An 18,243-nucleotide genomic window follows, 5' to 3' on the forward strand; every position below is an offset into this window, starting at 1 on the left:
GTACAGATTTCGTTTATCACAAGTTCCAGAGCTCTCCTACATCATAAATTCTATAACTTAAATGTTGAACTACAATCATCCAATTAAAACTCTTCTACCAGACTACCATTTCAAGATAAAATGAAATGGACAAGGGCAAAACCTATTTTCCTACCTGAAACAGCCACAACACAGAACAAAATATATGAAATGATATTTCTCAAGACATTGAATACTGAGATATTAGTAATAAATGTGGTATGCCCTCCAATTTTCCTAGCTTACTACCTGGAAAGTTTCCAAGTGGTAGTGTAGGGAGCTCTAACTCAAATAGAGCTCAAAGATTTTCTGTAGTAATGAGTTAGAGCCAAATGACTTAGAGAAGAAAATAATCCAGGGTACTAAACCAGAGGAAACTGCAGAACAGCTTCTCAAAATATGTAATGATTCCCAAGCATACAGCTGGGGATGCACAAAGTATGTGCAAATGAGGACACTATGCCGAACCAGAAAAAGAACTAAGGGCTATACAAAACAATCCATGCAACTCACATTGGGCAAGTGATAGTTCCTGTTATATTTAGGTAGAGCAGAAAACATCACACACAAAGAATCAGAAAAAAGAAGGTCTTAGCTTTAGTAGTAGATCAAAATTAATACTGAATAAATGATGTTCAGGGTCATTGTAACAAATTTTAAAAAAAGACATGAAAAGATGAAACAAGTTCTACATTTCCCAGCAAGTATCAGTGTATTTCTGGAAGCATTTCAAAAGTACTCATCTTCGAATACCTTAACTTTCACAAAGATTGCCCAGAAACAAGAAATTCCGAATCATGAATCAAAGGGAACTGACATCAAGGGAAAACAGAGTATTAAAGGATTAAAAGAAAACACTAAGCTCAAGATGATGAAAGACATGCCTCGTTTGGAAATCAAGATAATAAATACATCATTGCAATTTCAAGAATGTTAGTTAGAGTAATTAAAAAAGGTCGTTGTTTGAATAGTGAGGAAAATTAACCCCATACTAAATGCTGTCTTGAGTGAAAAAATTTAAATGAGGGACCTAGAGTTGGGGGTACAGATAAAGTGTAGAGTGGATCACTACCATATGAGAGGCTCAATGTTTGATTCTCCAGCACTAAAGATTAAAAGCAAGATCCTAAATGATAAGAATGACAAAATATTTAGCGTATAAGAAAACTACATTCATAGTTTCTACCACCATCCAATACAAATAAGTCATATCTGTGCTGGTGCATACCTATAATCCCAACATGTTGAAGGCTGATGATGGAAGATTTGGGTTGACATCCAATCTGGGCTATACAATAATATACCATGCTTTAATAAAGGAAGGAAGGAAGGAAGGAAGGAAGGAAGGAAGGAAGGAAGGAAGGAAAAAACTTTGTATGTTGTCACTGAGCTATGAAAGAAGTCACAGGAAATACTTAAATGTGTGTGTCTTTGTTTCTATAAAACCTATAAAAAGTAACTGAGGGCTAGAGAGATAACTCATGGTTAAGAGTACTTACTGTTCTCCCACAGGACCCAGGTTAAATTCCCAGCATGTACATGGCAGCTCACACCTAACTGTAACTCCCAAGATCTGACACACTCATATAGACAGAGGCAAAACACCAATGTACATAAAATAATAAATGAATTATTTTTTAAAACAAAAAAGAAAAGCAACTGGTTTAAAGACTGTATATCCTTGATCCCAACTTAAATATTCACATTATAAAACCTAATAAAACTACAAAATAACAAAAGGTTAGTTAATACTGCCAAGCTAGCGGTAGAACTAAAAAATGAAATTAAAATGCATCCATGAAAGAGGAAAATATACCAGGAATAAATGGTACTTAAAATCTAATAAAATGGTAGATTTAAATATAAAATTACATATTAAATACAATAAGTCTAATACAATACTTTAAAAATAACATATTTTCAAAGTGGATAAAAGTCAAGGATGTCATATGTACTTAATTGCTACAAGTAAAAGAATAATTAGTTTAAAATGAAGACACAGAAGAAGGTATACTGAGCTAATATTGCTATCTTAAGAGTCATAAAACTAGTATTAATGCATTAAAGTAAGTCATTTAATAGTGACACCATTTCCTTATCAAGAAAGAATACACCATTAAAAAGTTCTTTTTAAACTCTGGTAGAAAGGCAATAAATATACAGATCTATAACTATAATAAAAGAATTTCATGTGTTTACAAAATATAAAAACCAGTATAATAATGGAACAAATTCATGATTCCTAAAGCAACCACTATTAACAAACCTGATCTAACACCCATTTGATGACCCTTCCACCAGCCCACAAGAGAGTACACATTTTCCTTATATGCACATGGAACATTGACAAACATATATCATGTTCTAAAGAATGTAATAAATATAAACAATTTAAGAAGATTCAGGTCATGAAAAGTAGCCTCTATGACTACAGTAATATTGGGTTATAAATCAATATTAGAAAGATATCTGGAAAAATAAATAAATATGTATAAATTAAATAACATGTTCTCAAATAAGCAATGAGTCATATAAAGGAAACTAGGAAGTACATTAAACAAAGCAAATGTGCCACATTGCAAAATAACAGGAACAAAGTTAAAACGGTACTTCAAGAATTTGTACACTAAATGATTGCATTAGAAAAGAAGAAAGGCATCAGATCAGTAATCTGCTTCTATCTAGAAACTAGAAAAAGCTAGTAACTAGAAAATAGTAATAAAGATTAAAAAAGAAAAATAGAAATATAACAAAAAATCAATAAAGTTAAAAGCTTGTATCATAAAAAGAAAAATAAAACCGATAAACCACTAGCAATGCCAAGGAAGAAAAGACAAACTACCACCATCAGGATTGCGATTCATCCATAAATAAGGATTCTACACCTATGAGAAAAGATAATAATGGAATATAATGAACAGTTGTGGTGGCTTGAATGAGAAATGTCTCATACAGGCTCGTGTATTTGTCACTGAGTATCCAGCTGTTGGCACCATTTGAAGAGGTTATGAACCATTTAGGACAAGAAATATTGCTGAACAAAGTATATCACTGAGGGTAGACTTTGAGCATTTACAGTCTTGTTCCACTTCCAAATCATTCTGCCTGCTTCTTAAGTGGTAGTGAGATAAAATCCATTAGCTTTCTACCCTGCTGTCATGTCTCCCCTGAGATTATGGCCTCTTGCTCTGGAACTGCAAGCTAAACAAACAAACAAACAAAAAAACCTCTTCCTACTAGAAGTTCCTCTTGGTCATGGCATTTTAATACAAGGGCAACAACAAAATAATGAGCATAAAACCTAGAGCTACAAATTTGATGGAACTAATACATGCATTGAAAGAAATAAGGTAGTAGACAAACTTCATCAAAAAGAAACAATAATCTTAAATATATTATATAAATTGACTTTTTGTTTAAACACCTTACTAAAAAGAACTTCTTTTAGTCAAACACCTTACCAGGCCAAGTTGCCTTCACACATAAATTCTACCAATCATTAAAACAATTAATATTGAATCTAAATAAGTTCTACTGAAAGTTGAAATATATCTATTCAACTTAGGAATCAAGAATAACCTTGACACAACAAACGAATGAAGAAAACACAAAACAAGAAAATAAATATTCCTTATGAAAATAATTGCAGGAATAGAGGGATGGCTGAGCAGTTAAGAACACTGGGCTGCTCTTTCAAGTGTCATGTTCAGTTCCCAGCATCCCCGGGGCAGTTCACAACCATCTGTAACTACAGGTCCAGAGGAAACTGAAACCTTCTTCCAGCCTTTATTGGCACTACCTGACTGTGTTGCCCAGACATACATTCAGGAAAAAACACCCATACACATACAATAAAAACAGAAGGGAAAAAATTAAAACGAAAATAAACACAAACATTTAGCACAAATCATCCAATAATTTTTAAAATAATTATACTTGATGTCTATGGGGTATTCCTTCACAAATGCAAGGTTAGGTTACCACTTCACTTTCATTTAATTTCACATTAATGTGTTTCATTTAATTGAACATATCAGAAATTAAGCAGAAAAAAAGTCTCCATTAAATGCATGTGACAATATGTATCATCTATTGCAACACTTCTTCACAACTTAATAAGAGATAGTAACTCAAGCTAATAAAGTTCACATACAGGTTTAAGTTTTAAAGTGAAATTAGTTTCAATCTGTTTTGAATTATTAAGACAAGAATGTCTGTTTCCCGTCAAATTTATTCAACATCAGAATGAAATTCAAGCCAGTGCTAACAAGGTTATGAATAAAGAAATACATGATATCCAAAGCGGAAAGAAGTAAAGCATCTTCCCAAAAGTAATTAGTATAACATTTTTTTTTGAATCTACACAAAAAGCAGCTAATATATGTTAATTCTGCTAGATTGTGAGATTCAAGCTCAATATAGGAAAAACTCTATTGTTTTTCCCAGTGATACTAAAATTAAAAGAACAATTCTTGCATCATTAAAACAGAATGCACTAAAAGATAAATCTGACAAAAGATGTGCAAGACCTATATGCTGAAAATAATCATTCCTGAAATTAGGCATGATTTGGAGCAGAAAAAAAAAACATGTTTATAGAAAAGTCAGTATTTTTTAATGTCCATTTTGTGCAAACTGAATTACAGGCTGAATGAAAATACCAACCAAAAATCTAAGTAGGCTTTCTTATAAGAAAGTGAAAGGGTGACTTTAAAATAAAGAAATGCAAATGACCTACAAGAGCCTAAAAAATTTGCAAAAGAAAAGCAAACCTCATGGATTGTAATCACTGACTTCAAGATATACTATAAAGATTCAGTTAATCAAGACAGAGGAGTATGGTCATGAAGACAGAAAAATAAGTCACTGAACAGAACATAGTATCCAGAGATAGGCCTTCACACATATGAAAATCTGATTTTAAATGAAATTACAAGGTAATTCATTGAAAAAATATTAAGGATACAAATATAAACTACAGAATACTCTAAAATACACAGGAAAAATTTTTACCTAGAATTAGATAAACATTTCTTAAGTGGGGTAATTAAAAAACATTAATTTAATGGGCAAATTACAAACCAGACTTCACCAAAATGAAGAAATTCTGCTTTCAAAAGATATGAGATTAAAAAAAAAACAACCTAAAATCCAGAAGAAAATATTTTAAAATAGCATACATGTAGCATACATGTAAACTAGGAACCTCCAGAAGAAAACAAATAATTAACTTGAAAATGGGAAAATGTTTAAACATTTTATCAAAGAAGATAGACAGCAAATAAATGTCGGAAAAGATGCCCAACATCTTTAGTATTTAAGGTGATGAAATTGATAAGCACAATTAGGTAATACTATATAATTAACAGACGTTCAAAATGTTTTAAAAGAAAAAAAAAAGACTGATCATACCAACTGTTGGCAAGGATGTGAAGCAACTGAAATTCTTGTATGCTGCTGTTTGGAGTGTAAAAATTATACAAGCACTTTGGAAAACAGTTTGGCAGTGACTTTAAAGTTAAAAAACACCTACCATGTGACCCAGCTATCAAACTCCTAGATATTTATTCATGAGAAATGAAAACATTATGTCAATACAATCATTTGTACATGAATGTTTACAGCAGCTTAACTGGTAATATCCAAAAACTGCAATAACACAAACATTCATCAAGTAAATAAACAAAACATGGTACATCCATTAAATGGGTACTACTCACCAAAAACGTGAATGAGCTAACACATACAACATGGATAAGCCAAAATAATTATAATGATTTAAACAAGATAAAAAGAATATGTGTGTGTGTGTGTGTGTGCGTGTGTGTGTGTGTAATATGATCTTGTTTCTATAATCTCTTAGAAAACACAAACAGTGACAGACAGCAGATTCAGTAGATGTAGGGTGGAAAAAACACATAAGCCCCTTTGGTAATAACGTTATTTTAATAATGATTTCACATTTACATGAAAAGGCAAAAGATATCAAATTTGTTGTACTATTTATTGTATGTCAATTATACCTCAATAAATCAACTTCTGAATAAACTAAACACCACACAAGAGGCATTTAGGTAGCTCGAGTAACCAAAGTCCTAGACTTGCTCCTATCTAGTTCACTCAGTTATTCATAATGCCCTATCATCTCAGAGAAGAATAAAAAGAACACTGAGATCATCTAAAAGCACACACAGAAAGTATTATCTGACATATCACTAAATACTATATAGAGTGATAAAAAGCTTATGATTTCAAATTTATATAGAAAAATTATAGGACTTTTTATCTTTGTTAGAATAAAATCTATTAACAAATTTGTAAAGAAATTCTCACCTCTTTGGATAATCTTCTGAAGACATCTCCTCCTCTGAGGAAATCCAAGATTAAATACAGCTTTCCCTCAGTCTGAAAGGCTAATTAGAAATAATAATGTTGTAGCAGACTAACCTTAAAGACTGAAAATTTTACCAGACTTTTATATTAACATGTTTACAATTTATCAACATTATAAAATAATTATATATTTAAATGGTCTATTGTTAGATAATATCAAAATTAAATCCACTATTTAATTGAGTGTTCAAATTGCTATAAATTCCTTTACAGAACATGTTCAGTGTTACATGTGGCTTTACAAAATCTACTACTAAAATTTTGCTGTTAATGAAGTTTCTTGTTCTGGTACAGTTGCCTGAAATTTGTCACCCAATCATATCTATTGCATTCTACAAAGCTCAAAGAAGTCACCTCCTCTAAACCGTTGCACACTTCCCTATAGCATCTTTAATCTCCATCAAAATTATATTAATACTTTTCATATTTAATTGTACTTCATGCCTCTTTTGCATTTTTTCACTTTCATTTGTACAGCTTAATTCCCTGTATATTACTAGAAATTAGGGATTATTTCAGTAGCCCACTTCATATAATACAGTATTTTGGCACAATAAGGGTTTACTATTAATCTCATGGTAAGTAAAAGACTCAAAGACATTCTATAGTATTGCCGTTTTTATTCTATTACATTTAAAAAAAGAGTTAAAGTGGTCAGAATTTCTTATAAGGTTTGAATTATCTTGTTAAATATTTAAAATGAGTTCTCTCAAAATCTGCCCTAAGAATAAAATCAATATGTGCTACATTTTAAATGCACAAAATGAAATGGTATCATAAACTACATCAAACTAAAGTTTTATTTTGATCCCCAAGAAAATCATATCTACAATCTCTTTCATATATTAACAAAGGAGACATGACTGAAATTCATAAATGTCTGATTCCAAAACTTATCCTTCCATTATTTCTGCTATTTCTTACTACTCTCAGCTCCTCCATTGTATTACAAAACAGTTCAAACTACCTAATATATAACCACACAGCCTTAATAAGAACTGGAAAATAAAAATAATATTGTCCTTGTAAGTAAACATCAAAATGATTTACATAAATTATCATAGTAGTCTATGATCATGGAGGTACTGTCTCATCTCATCTAAAAATACTACTGGTCAAACAAGTTGAAGACATTTTCATTTTTCATTGCTTGGGAATTTATGTGTGTGTGTGTGTGTGTGTGTGTGTGTGTGTGTGTGTGTGTAAAATGTGTTTTCATATATACATATACACAAACTTATGCCCATTTTCTTCTCTCCACTTCCTCGCATAGCCACCCAATACTACTGTCTCCCAATTTCACATGTTCATTTTTAAGAGTTCAGCCAGTATGTGCATGCGTATAGAGTCATCTACTGAAACATGGGTAGTGTCTTTGATACTGCATAGCTGAAGAACGCTGACTCTTTACCCATAGCCATCAATTGCCAATAGTTCAATTTGGGGTGAGACTTCATGACCTCCTCTGTGATACTTGATGAGATTTTGGAAGACATTATCATGTAACATAATTGAGTATATCAACTTAAGAAAATAAAATTCAACTAAAAGCTAGATATTGATAACATGTTTCATATTTTATATTGCAGAATACATTAATTAACTTTAAAGTATTTATTTCTTGATTTCTTGTTATACTATCTGAAAATAATTGTACTACTCTAATTCCATAATTTAAAAAAAGGTTGCATACCATAGTGTAGTTTGACGATAAATGGATGATTTACTTCCACAAGAATATCCCTCTCCATCTTTGTGCGAACACGGTCTCGAACTAAAATTATACAAAGATTGAAATATTATACTCGTTCATAATTTCAGTAAAGACCTGCCATTTACTAACCAAAATATAAATACATGAATAATTTCATAAGTAACCAATGCAATAAAGTCTGTGTAGTCCTAGATTATAAAAACCATTTTCAGAAACCAGAATATTTTGTTTAGATCTAGAGATCTAAAGTAGCATATTTGGCTAATATGTATTTAAGTTTTCATGTGAAATAAAATTGAAATTAGTAGTAAACTTCATCTTCTACCCTGACACCCCCTCGCCCGCCTTTTTCTCTTTCACTGGGTTTCAGGAAGTCCATGCTGGTCTTGAATATGTTATACAGTGGAGGATGATTTTGAACTCCACCTCTGTAGAGCTAGGATTACAGGTTTGTGTTATCATGTCAGGATCTGCATTAATTTTATAAGTCTAGAAGACAGTGCATATAAATGTATGGAGTAGTTGTGCTTTCTAAATGTGCACCACCCAGACAAAACATTAAAAAAAAAAGTTGAAAGAAAAAACTAAGATTTTTAAAACGCTGAAGTTTAGACTGAATTAAATGAAATATGTCCCATTTTCTGCTATTAAACTTTTATTCAGATACACATTCAGAAAATTAAGTTATATGACAACAGAGGTCCCCAGAAGTATCAGTTGATAACAAGGAAACTGTAATAATTAACAATGCTAAAAAGCAACTCTACTAGTTCCAAGACAGGCTCCAAAGCCACAGAGAAACACTGTCTTGAAAAACCAAAAAAAAAAAAAAAAAAGCAACTCTAAGCATTCCCTTTACAAGCAACATATGGTGCATTTCATAAAACAAGTTTTGCCAAATTATATTCTAATTAAACTTTTTAATTTGATACCTTTTAAGCAAGCTTTTCTTAACACCTTCATTGCATAGAGCTGCCCAGCATCAGGACCGGTCTTCTTTCTAACAAGAAAAACCTAACAGAAGAAATATATTTAAGTGAATTTCAGTTCAAACCAGTTTATCACTTTAAATATATTTTCTTATATATTCCTGTGAATTTCATACAATGAATTCTGATTATATTCACCCACTATGCGTTCCACAATAAATATCACTCCCATCTTATCTCCCAATGTCATGTTCTCTTTTTATATTGAACTTAATTCAATTAGTGTTTCTAGCACGTGCATGGGTTTAGGGCCAACTATGAGAATATAAGCAACTTATTAAACAAAACTCACCCACCTCAAACATATCCATGTGGAATTTTTATTGGCTCGATACTGTGCAAGTCTGATACTGACAACCATAATTCCTATGAGTTTATAAGTGGACCGGACTTATCATATCCAGAAAATACTGTTTCATAGTAATCCTCCCTAACCTCTGGCTCTTATTACATCATTTGTTTGGTAAGGTTGTTCAAACTGTACTAAGTCACATAGAGAAGAATTAGAAACTATAATAGTTGACAGAAGATAATAAAAGAATGCATGTCTCAAAAACATAAGAGATGGAATAAAATCATTCACTTTTCATTTATTTGAGATTATAATACAATTACATCAATTCTACTTTCCCCTTCCTCCATCCAAACACTCCTATATACCCCACCTTGCTCTCTTAAATTCATGGCTTCTTTTCTTATTGTTAGCGCGTGCGCGCGCGCGCGCGCAAACACACACACACACACACACACACACATTTCTTTTTAAAATATAACCTCAGTTCATATGATGTTCCTTGTACAAATGTTTTCAGGTCTGACCATCTGATATTGAATAGACAATTGGTATGCTCCTTGGGGGAAACTCCTTTTATAAGTTGTTAAGTATTGTCTACAATTTTCACATGTATATAATGTGTTTGGATCAGGTTTACCCCCTCATTGCTTCCCTTTCAAATCCTTTCCTAGAACCCCACTACTATTCCCTCTAAAGTTGAAGGCATTCTTTATCCCTGCACACTAATTATACATTTTCCCTTACGTTTTGTTATAAAATAGGTAAATATGTAGCTATGCTATAATGTATATTTAGCTAATGTATATTTGTTTACATCCCCCTTAATTCAACAACTCAAACTCTGTATATTTACTAGTTTAAAAAGGAAAATTTTATAAGTATTTAGCATTTTCCTGGACTTAGAGAAGTTTGTGGCTCAAGAAATTAATAACAAAATGAAATAGAGATTTGAGGCAGAAATTTCATTTTAAGATTGCATTGCCTTAATAAAAAAACCAAAGAAATGCTACCACCATAAATATTAATGTTTTAGAGGTTGTTAGGTATTTTATTTTATAACAAAGAATAATCAAAAGCAATGCATACCTGCGAGGTAAAAAAAAATGATGACAAAAATATCTCAATAAAAAAATGTGGAAAATACAGTGTAAGTTTACCAAATGAGCTTAAATAATATTTCTTTAAACTCAAATGATGATCCATAAAAGCTAGGATATACAGCACTTTAATTATAAAAATAGATATGGATACAGTTTGTAGGAATTATGGGCTGCTGAGTTGAAAGAGCAGGTAACAGGGGTTGCTTTCAATATTTGAGTTTGGTCCCTGGAACCCATATGCTGAAGAGAGAACTAATTACTGCAAGTTGTCCTCTGCAACCCCCGAACACCCTACCACATGTATATTAATAAAGAGAGGGGATACCCATTAGGAAAGACTGTTTTCTTTTTTTCTTTCTTTTTTTTGTGCTTCTTTTTTTTATTGAAAAAAGGAGAAAAAAAAACAAGTTTCCACCTCCTCCCAGCCTCCCATTTCCCTCCCCCTCCTCCCACCCTTCTCCCCCTCCCCCCACTCCTTTCCCCCTCCCTCTCCAGTCCAAAGAGCAGTCAGTGTTTTCTGCCCTGTGGTAAGACCTAGGACCTCCCCCCTCTGTCCATATCTAGGAAGGTGAACATCCAAACTGGCTAGGCTCCCACAAAGCCATCACATTACATAGGATCAAAACCCCGTGCCATTTTCCTTTGCATCTCATCAGCCCTCATTGTTCGCCATGTTCAGAGAGTCCAGTTTTATCCCATGCTTTTTCAGTCACAGTCGAAGAAAGAATGGAATATCTACACATTAGAGTACTACGCTGCGGTAAAAAACAATGACTTCTCGAATTTTGCATGCAAATGGATGGAAATAGAAAACACTATCCTGAGTGAGGTATCCCAGACCCAAAAAGATGAACATGGGATGTACTCACCCATAATTGGTTTCTAGCCATAAATAAGGGTCACGGAGTCTACAATAGGTGAATCTAAAGAAGCTAAGTAAGAAGGGGAACCCAAGGAAAAACATATAGTTATCCTCTTGGCTAAGGGAAGTAGACAAAATTGCTGGGGAGAAAATTGGGACTGTTTTCTTTTTAAATTAACAGATACTTGTTTTCTCTACCCAAGCCTGCCATCACCGCACCACACTTCATTCATCTGGATCAAGTAGTGTCACTTAAATTGGAAACATACCTAAATAAATACGTTAGTTTACAGAAAATTGCCAATGCAAGAGCTGTTAAATAACTGTCATGCCTCCTCTTTGACAAGTATATCTGGAAGCATTTTATTCCATATCAGCTATGTAACAATTACATAGCAGCAAAATCTATGATATGCTATATGCACCTTACATTCATTCACTATGGTTGAGCACACAGCTACTTATATTTTTATATCTCATGGGAGTTCTGCTTTCATCTCTCTAAATAGAAACTTTTAGATAGTACCTGAAGATCACTTAACGGTACAGTTTTACACTAACCCAGGATACTACTTTTAACATTTTCCGAGTAAAAGAACCAGCCTTCTGGTTTTTTTCCCCAATCCATTGTAGATGATACTTTTACAAAATATAATCGAATGAATTTAGAATAATGAACTTTAAAGTTATGTAAAATATAACCATTAAGCCGGGTGATGGTGGCGCACGCCTTTAATCCCAGCACTCGGGAGGCAGAGACAGGCGGATCTCTGTGAGTTCGAGACCATCCTGGTCTACAGAGCTAGTTCCAGGACAGGCTCCAAAGCCACAGAGAAACCCTGTCTCGAAAAACCAAAAACAAAACAAACAAACAAAAGAAATATAACCATTAATATCCCACAGATCAAAAATTAGTCCCATGGAAGTGTCTAAATGTTTACTCTCTATTTTTAAACATCTGCAAAACTAAACAACTAATTAGTTGATAATAATCACAGTTGGAGCAGACTAACGAAAAAGAGTCCACATATTAACACATAGAAGGTTTATTTTCTACAACGTGGAACAAATATTGAGAACAGAAGAGCTTCACAGTTAAATCCAACCACACATTTTGCAGATCAATATCTGTGTATTAAATGAACAGATTAAAACTACTATAGTATGTCAATTTTTTAGTAGAATTGACATTCTACTATAATCTGAATGAACTCCAAGCAAATTTTCCCAATGTAGAAACTCAAGAAAATGTGGATAGCACCACAGATGATTTCAAAATGGCTGCTCCATTTGTTTTATTTTCTTTATTTAAAACTGAAGAATCATAATTCACAAATTAATTTATTAATAAAAACAATAAGCATTTGAGTAAATAGTGTCAACATCAGTATACCCATCATCTACCATCAGTACCATTTCTAATGGAAGCATTAATTTCAAAATTAAAGTCTTATAACTTATTAGTACTGAGTCAGTACATTTAATCACAAAAATCTATTTTTAAACCTAATATATAGAATAGACCAAAGAACTTGATCAATTATGAAGACAAAAAGTTATATAAAACTTAAATTGTTTAAGATAAAGAGTTCCAATTCCAGAAGTATACTTACTAACATAAGTTTTGGCCAAAGTATTGTCTGTCAATGAACAGATGGGTATGTGTTTATACAACTGATTAAAGATGTACTATCTACCATTTTAAAGCACTAAGTAAAAGGGATTTTCATAACTAAAATAATAAACTGCAAAGCTAAGCAAATGTCAATGACCCTAAGTACCAGGCTCAAAGGTTTCAGAGATTTACTAAATACAGGAAGTTTCTTGCTTTATAATCAAAATTACCATAATGAAGAAATTAAAAACAAAACAAGCCAACTCATCTTACATGTGTTTACACTACCACATATAAAATTATGTTTCATTTTTACAGAAAAGTTATTTTCTCAATCTCTGAGGCTTAAACGCATCTTTTAAAATTTAAAAATTATTGAAGACTCCAAAGAGCTTGATTCTTAGGGTGACCATCTATTCATATTTGCCATATTAAAATTAGAAAAGAAAAATATTATGTATTTATTAGTGGAATAACACTAACATTTTTTTTTCTTTCTTTTTTTTTTCCAAGACAGGGTTTCTCCATAGCTTTTGGTTCCTGTCCTGGAACTAGCTCTTGTAGACCAGGCTGGCCTCGAACTCACAGAGATCCGCCTGCCACTGCCTCCCGAGTGCTGGGATTAAAGTCATGCGCCACCACTGCCTGACTTAACACTAACATTTTATATGATTATAGTGATATTTCATTTGTATTTTAATAAATAAAGCTTGCCTAAAGATCAGAGAGTAAAAGAGCCACACTGGTCAGGCTTACAGACCAGACAGAGGTGGCACACACCTTTAATCCCAGTAGCCACACTAGTTTGCCATAGAAGCTGGGTGGTAGAGGTGCATGCCTTTAACCATATCCCTAGAGAGGAATATATGATGGGAGGAAACAGCTCTCGGAAGCAGTCTCATTGTGAGATTCCTAGAGGCAGGATCGCCATTTTATTTTGAGGTAGAGCAGGTGGCTGGTTGCTTTGCTTTTCTGATCTTCAGATTGAACCCCAACATTGGTCTCTGGGTTTTTAATCATTCATGCTACATATGATATCATAAATGATTTTTCTTTTTGGTTTTTCAAGACAAGGTTTCTCTGTGTAACAGTCCTGGTTGTCCTGGAACTCAATCTGTAGACTAGGCTGACCTTGAACTCATGGAGATCCACAGGACTCTGCCTCCCCAGTGCTGAGATTAAAGGTGTGTGCCACCAACCAGATTCATAAATGTTTTTAAAGATAATTATGTTTTCCAAAATAAAAAAGTAAAAGAAAAGTGTGACACTGAACTACATTTTCTGCTAATACCTACTTAGCTTAAAATAAGACAACTGGATTCATATATCTGCCTCTATATTCAACATGTTAAAATCAAGTTGTTTTGCAGAAAAAATAGTTGTTTTTTTATATCAGGGTTCACAAGTGTAATTTGGGAGATAGAATTTTAATAATCTTTTCATATAATTGTGACTGTCCTGATACATCAGAAATCGACAACTAGCAGTTTCTTTAAAAGAGAATCTGAAACCATATTCCTTTTATCTAGCTATGTTCTGTTACACAAAAATATACTGGCCCTCCTTGCATTCTGAATGTATTTGGGACCCATACTTGATTTGATGCACAGGTCATCTGTAAAATACTGATTCACTTAATTACAAATACCTTCCAAATGCTGGCATTGCTACCTAATCATTAAATTATATAAGGTATCAAAATGTTACGGTGTTGAGGATGAAAAAAATTTATATACATGAGTTATAAAAAAACATATAAAGCTAATTGTTGGTTCAAGTCCTAATTCTGTCATGGATATTTTTGGTGTGGGTGGTGGATAAGTTCATAAAATATATTCACTACTGAAAGTATAAAATTTAATGTGAAGCTTTATACTTTCCATTTCAAATGGGAATTTGAACTTAATGAACTGTAGATAAGTGATTTAGTTGTATAGACTTTCAGTCTAATTTTGGTGTGATATTTTTATTTAAATCAAGGTTTTTATAACAAAATTAATAAATTTAAAAAATTACAATGATGGAGGAGAGTCATCTGTCTATGTGTTACTTTCATTGGTTAATAAAGAAACTGCCTTGGCCCTTTGATAGGACAGAAAATTAAGTAGGCAGAGTAAATAGAACATAATGCTGGAAAGAAGGGAAGTTAGGCAGACGTCATAGCTCTCCTCTCCCAGATAGACGCAGGTTAAGATCTTTCCCAGTGAGCCATCACCTCATGGTGCTACACAGATTATGAAATATGGGTTAATCAAGATGTGAGAATTAGCCAATAAGAGGCTAGAACTAATGGGCCAGTGATGGAGGAAGGTCATTGGCTAATAAAGGAACTGCCTTGGCCCATTTTATTGGTTAGAAGATAGGTGGGAGGAGTAAACAGAACAGAATGCTGGGAGGAAGAGGAAGTGAGCTCAGACTCCACAGCTCTGCTCTCGGGAGCAGACACCTCAGAGAGATGCCATGCCCCGCTCCTGGGCAGACACACGCCATGAAGCTCCGACCCAGGATGGACTAGGCTAGAATCTTCCCGGTAAGACTGGTTCTCACAGATTATAGAAATGGGTTGATCGGGACGTGAGAATTAGGCTGTAAGTGCTAGAGCAAAAGGGCCAAGCAGTGTTTAAAAGAATACAGTGTCCGTGTAATTATTTAGGGGCATAAGCTAGCTGAGCAGGCAGCCGGGGTGCTGGGGACGCAGCCCCGCCGCTCGTATTACTACAGGCCAGTGTTTAAAAGAATACAATTTGTGTGTTGTTATTTCAAGTATAAAGCTAGCCGTGCGAGAGCTGGGTGGGAACACAGCCTGCCTCTCCTCACTACATTAAAAATTTAATAATTCATGTTCCTTCAAACTTATACTTTTAATAGACAAAAATATGACCAGTACTGTTTTTCCTATAATAGAATCATACCATTCATTTTTTTTGGAAAAAACAATAACAAAAACTATCAATACTCAAATTTAAGTAACCATAGTTTATAACTCATTTCTTTCTAGTAAGAATAGTGATCCACAAGAGGGCAGTTGTACATATGAACTCACAGCAACTGTGAAAGAATATACAAAAGACTGGTGCAATCTCAAGCCAGATAATATCCCAGTATGGAAAATGAGAAATGGGCATGAAGTCCCACCACTAATTTTTTTTTTTTTTTTGATTTTCGAGACAGGGTTTCTCCGTAGCTTTTGGTTCCTGTCCTGGAACTAGCTCTTGTAGACCAGGCTGGCCTCAAACTCACAGAGATCCGCCTGCCTCTGCCTCCCGAGTGCTGGGATTAAAAGCGTGTGCCACCACCGCCCCGCCCACCACTAGATTTTTAAGAACCTTATTGCTAGAAGACGGATAGTCAGTTTTCTTTAATGGAGTGGCCCACTAGTAGGCTGACCACACTCTATGACACGCCCCAGTCATAAGAGTAATTGGACAGCAAAAATTGGATTACATGGATTAAAAAAAAAAACAAGAAAAACTCAGATGTTGGGTGGGTAAGAAAATGACGGTGAAAATGGGATGAGTTGGGTTAAGTGAATGATTATAAACAAAATAATTGTTATTAAATTCTCAAAAAATTAATACAGATATATAAGATAGTGATCCACAAAAAATAACTAGTTCACCTCATAACTCAAAATTTTTCACTTGTATTCTGCTTTGAAAAACTTGTTTGATCTGCAACTAAAATGCTTCATTATATTTTCAATACTATAGAATATTAAAAAGAAATGAATTTTATGGTTGAGATATAATAAAGGAAATAACTGATTATATCTCATCAAGGACTTTCTTCAACTAAGTGTGAGACTGTAAAGAACCAATGACAAATGTACTATTTGGAGTTTCTACTGTTATTGTACACAGCAGTTCTAAAAATATTTGGGTTATTATGAAACAGTTCTGACCTAAGGACTCCTTGAAACGGTTTGGAGATGCCTAGAGACACACAGACCTCACCTCTGACAACTACTGTTGTAGAACACAGTCATTAACGGTATTGCAAAGAACAGCATATAAAGGAAGAGGCAGTTAAGGAAGGATAAAAGAGCCATGCTTCCAGAAAAAAATTAAGTTGTACAAAGTAATCATTTCTCATAACTCTCCAAGTGTTCCCTATTATTCTTAAATGTCAAATAGAAGATGTCATGTCATCTTTCATAATCTGAAAAAGTGACTGCTAATTCCATAATATGCCATTTTCAACAAGCAAAAACCTATTTCTACCTTCTCACAATCAACTATAAATATAGCTGTGGTGCCTATCAAGATCTCTCCAGTTACATTAGACCATGGGAACCTGTTCAGAAGGGAAATGAGTGAGTTACCTCAAAGTATTTTTCTCTCTCTCACATGGACTTTTATATTGTTCATTAAGAAGTATTATATTGTCCATTAGTAAGTACTCAGGAAACACTTGGAAGTGAATTAGATCACATATATTTAAATGTTGATTGCAGAGACTATACCAACTAGAGACTTATTTCAAAACACAACCAAGTATTTTTAAAACTATCACTTGATAATTGATCAATTATATAAAAATAAAATAGTTCAGTGTTCAAAATTAATTTTAAGCCCTATATTTAAAGGCTTATCACAAAAGGAAATATTTAATAATCCATGAATATACATTATATAATCAATTTTCCCTATGCTATATACAATCTAAGTCTGACAATGCCAAATTTTTATATTTTTGTTTTAAAAATGAAATATTCATGTGTGCTACCTTTCATTAGTAGTCATTAGTAGCAGTATACTTCACACGATCACTAAAGAATTCTCCATACGTCTTTCATAGGGATACTGTTTTTTTCTAATTTTACTCAGTATATAAATAGGTTTTATTATGATAATACATAGCATGATGTCTTATTCTTATTCACTTCCACTCTGATTTTTCCCACACCCCCTGCCTCTTGCTGGACCAGACTCCACTCAAACAGTTCTCTTCATTTGATTTTGTCACATATCCTTTATTACTCACTTTTTCAACACTCCCCTATTTCTTGAAATTGTTCCTCCCCCTCTACTGTCTTGTCTTTTCTCTCTCTCTGTCTGTCTCTCTCTCTGTATATGCGCGCGCACACACACACACACGCACGCACACAATACACATATACAAACATATATATGTTCTTCATATGAGTGAAAACATAATCACACGAATGAAAACATGAGGAGTTCATGTGGTCCTGGACTTTTTTGCTTAACTTGGTAATGTACTGCTTCTCATTCCTGATATAGGTATATATGCGCTG

The 18,243-nt window shown here is 33.4% G+C and overlaps 1 protein-coding gene across 1 annotated transcript in view; it reads right to left on the reverse strand.

Annotated features, from left to right (window-relative positions):
- The window catches only part of LOC121443466 (ribosomal protein S6 kinase alpha-6-like), a 160,084-nt gene that overhangs the window by 46,595 nt on the left and 95,246 nt on the right, over positions 1-18,243 (reverse strand). Inside the window, 4 exon segments of the mRNA XM_041645216.1 lie at positions 5,435-5,504; positions 6,352-6,431; positions 8,105-8,185; positions 9,058-9,139. Coding sequence (XP_041501150.1) covers positions 5,435-5,504; positions 6,352-6,431; positions 8,105-8,185; positions 9,058-9,139 — 313 coding nt within the window.

The sequence above is a fragment of the Microtus oregoni genome, unplaced genomic scaffold (genome assembly GCF_018167655.1).
Source record: "Microtus oregoni isolate MIOR12 unplaced genomic scaffold, Mior012 000107F_ref0000227, whole genome shotgun sequence".
NCBI lineage: Eukaryota > Metazoa > Chordata > Mammalia > Rodentia > Cricetidae > Microtus > Microtus oregoni.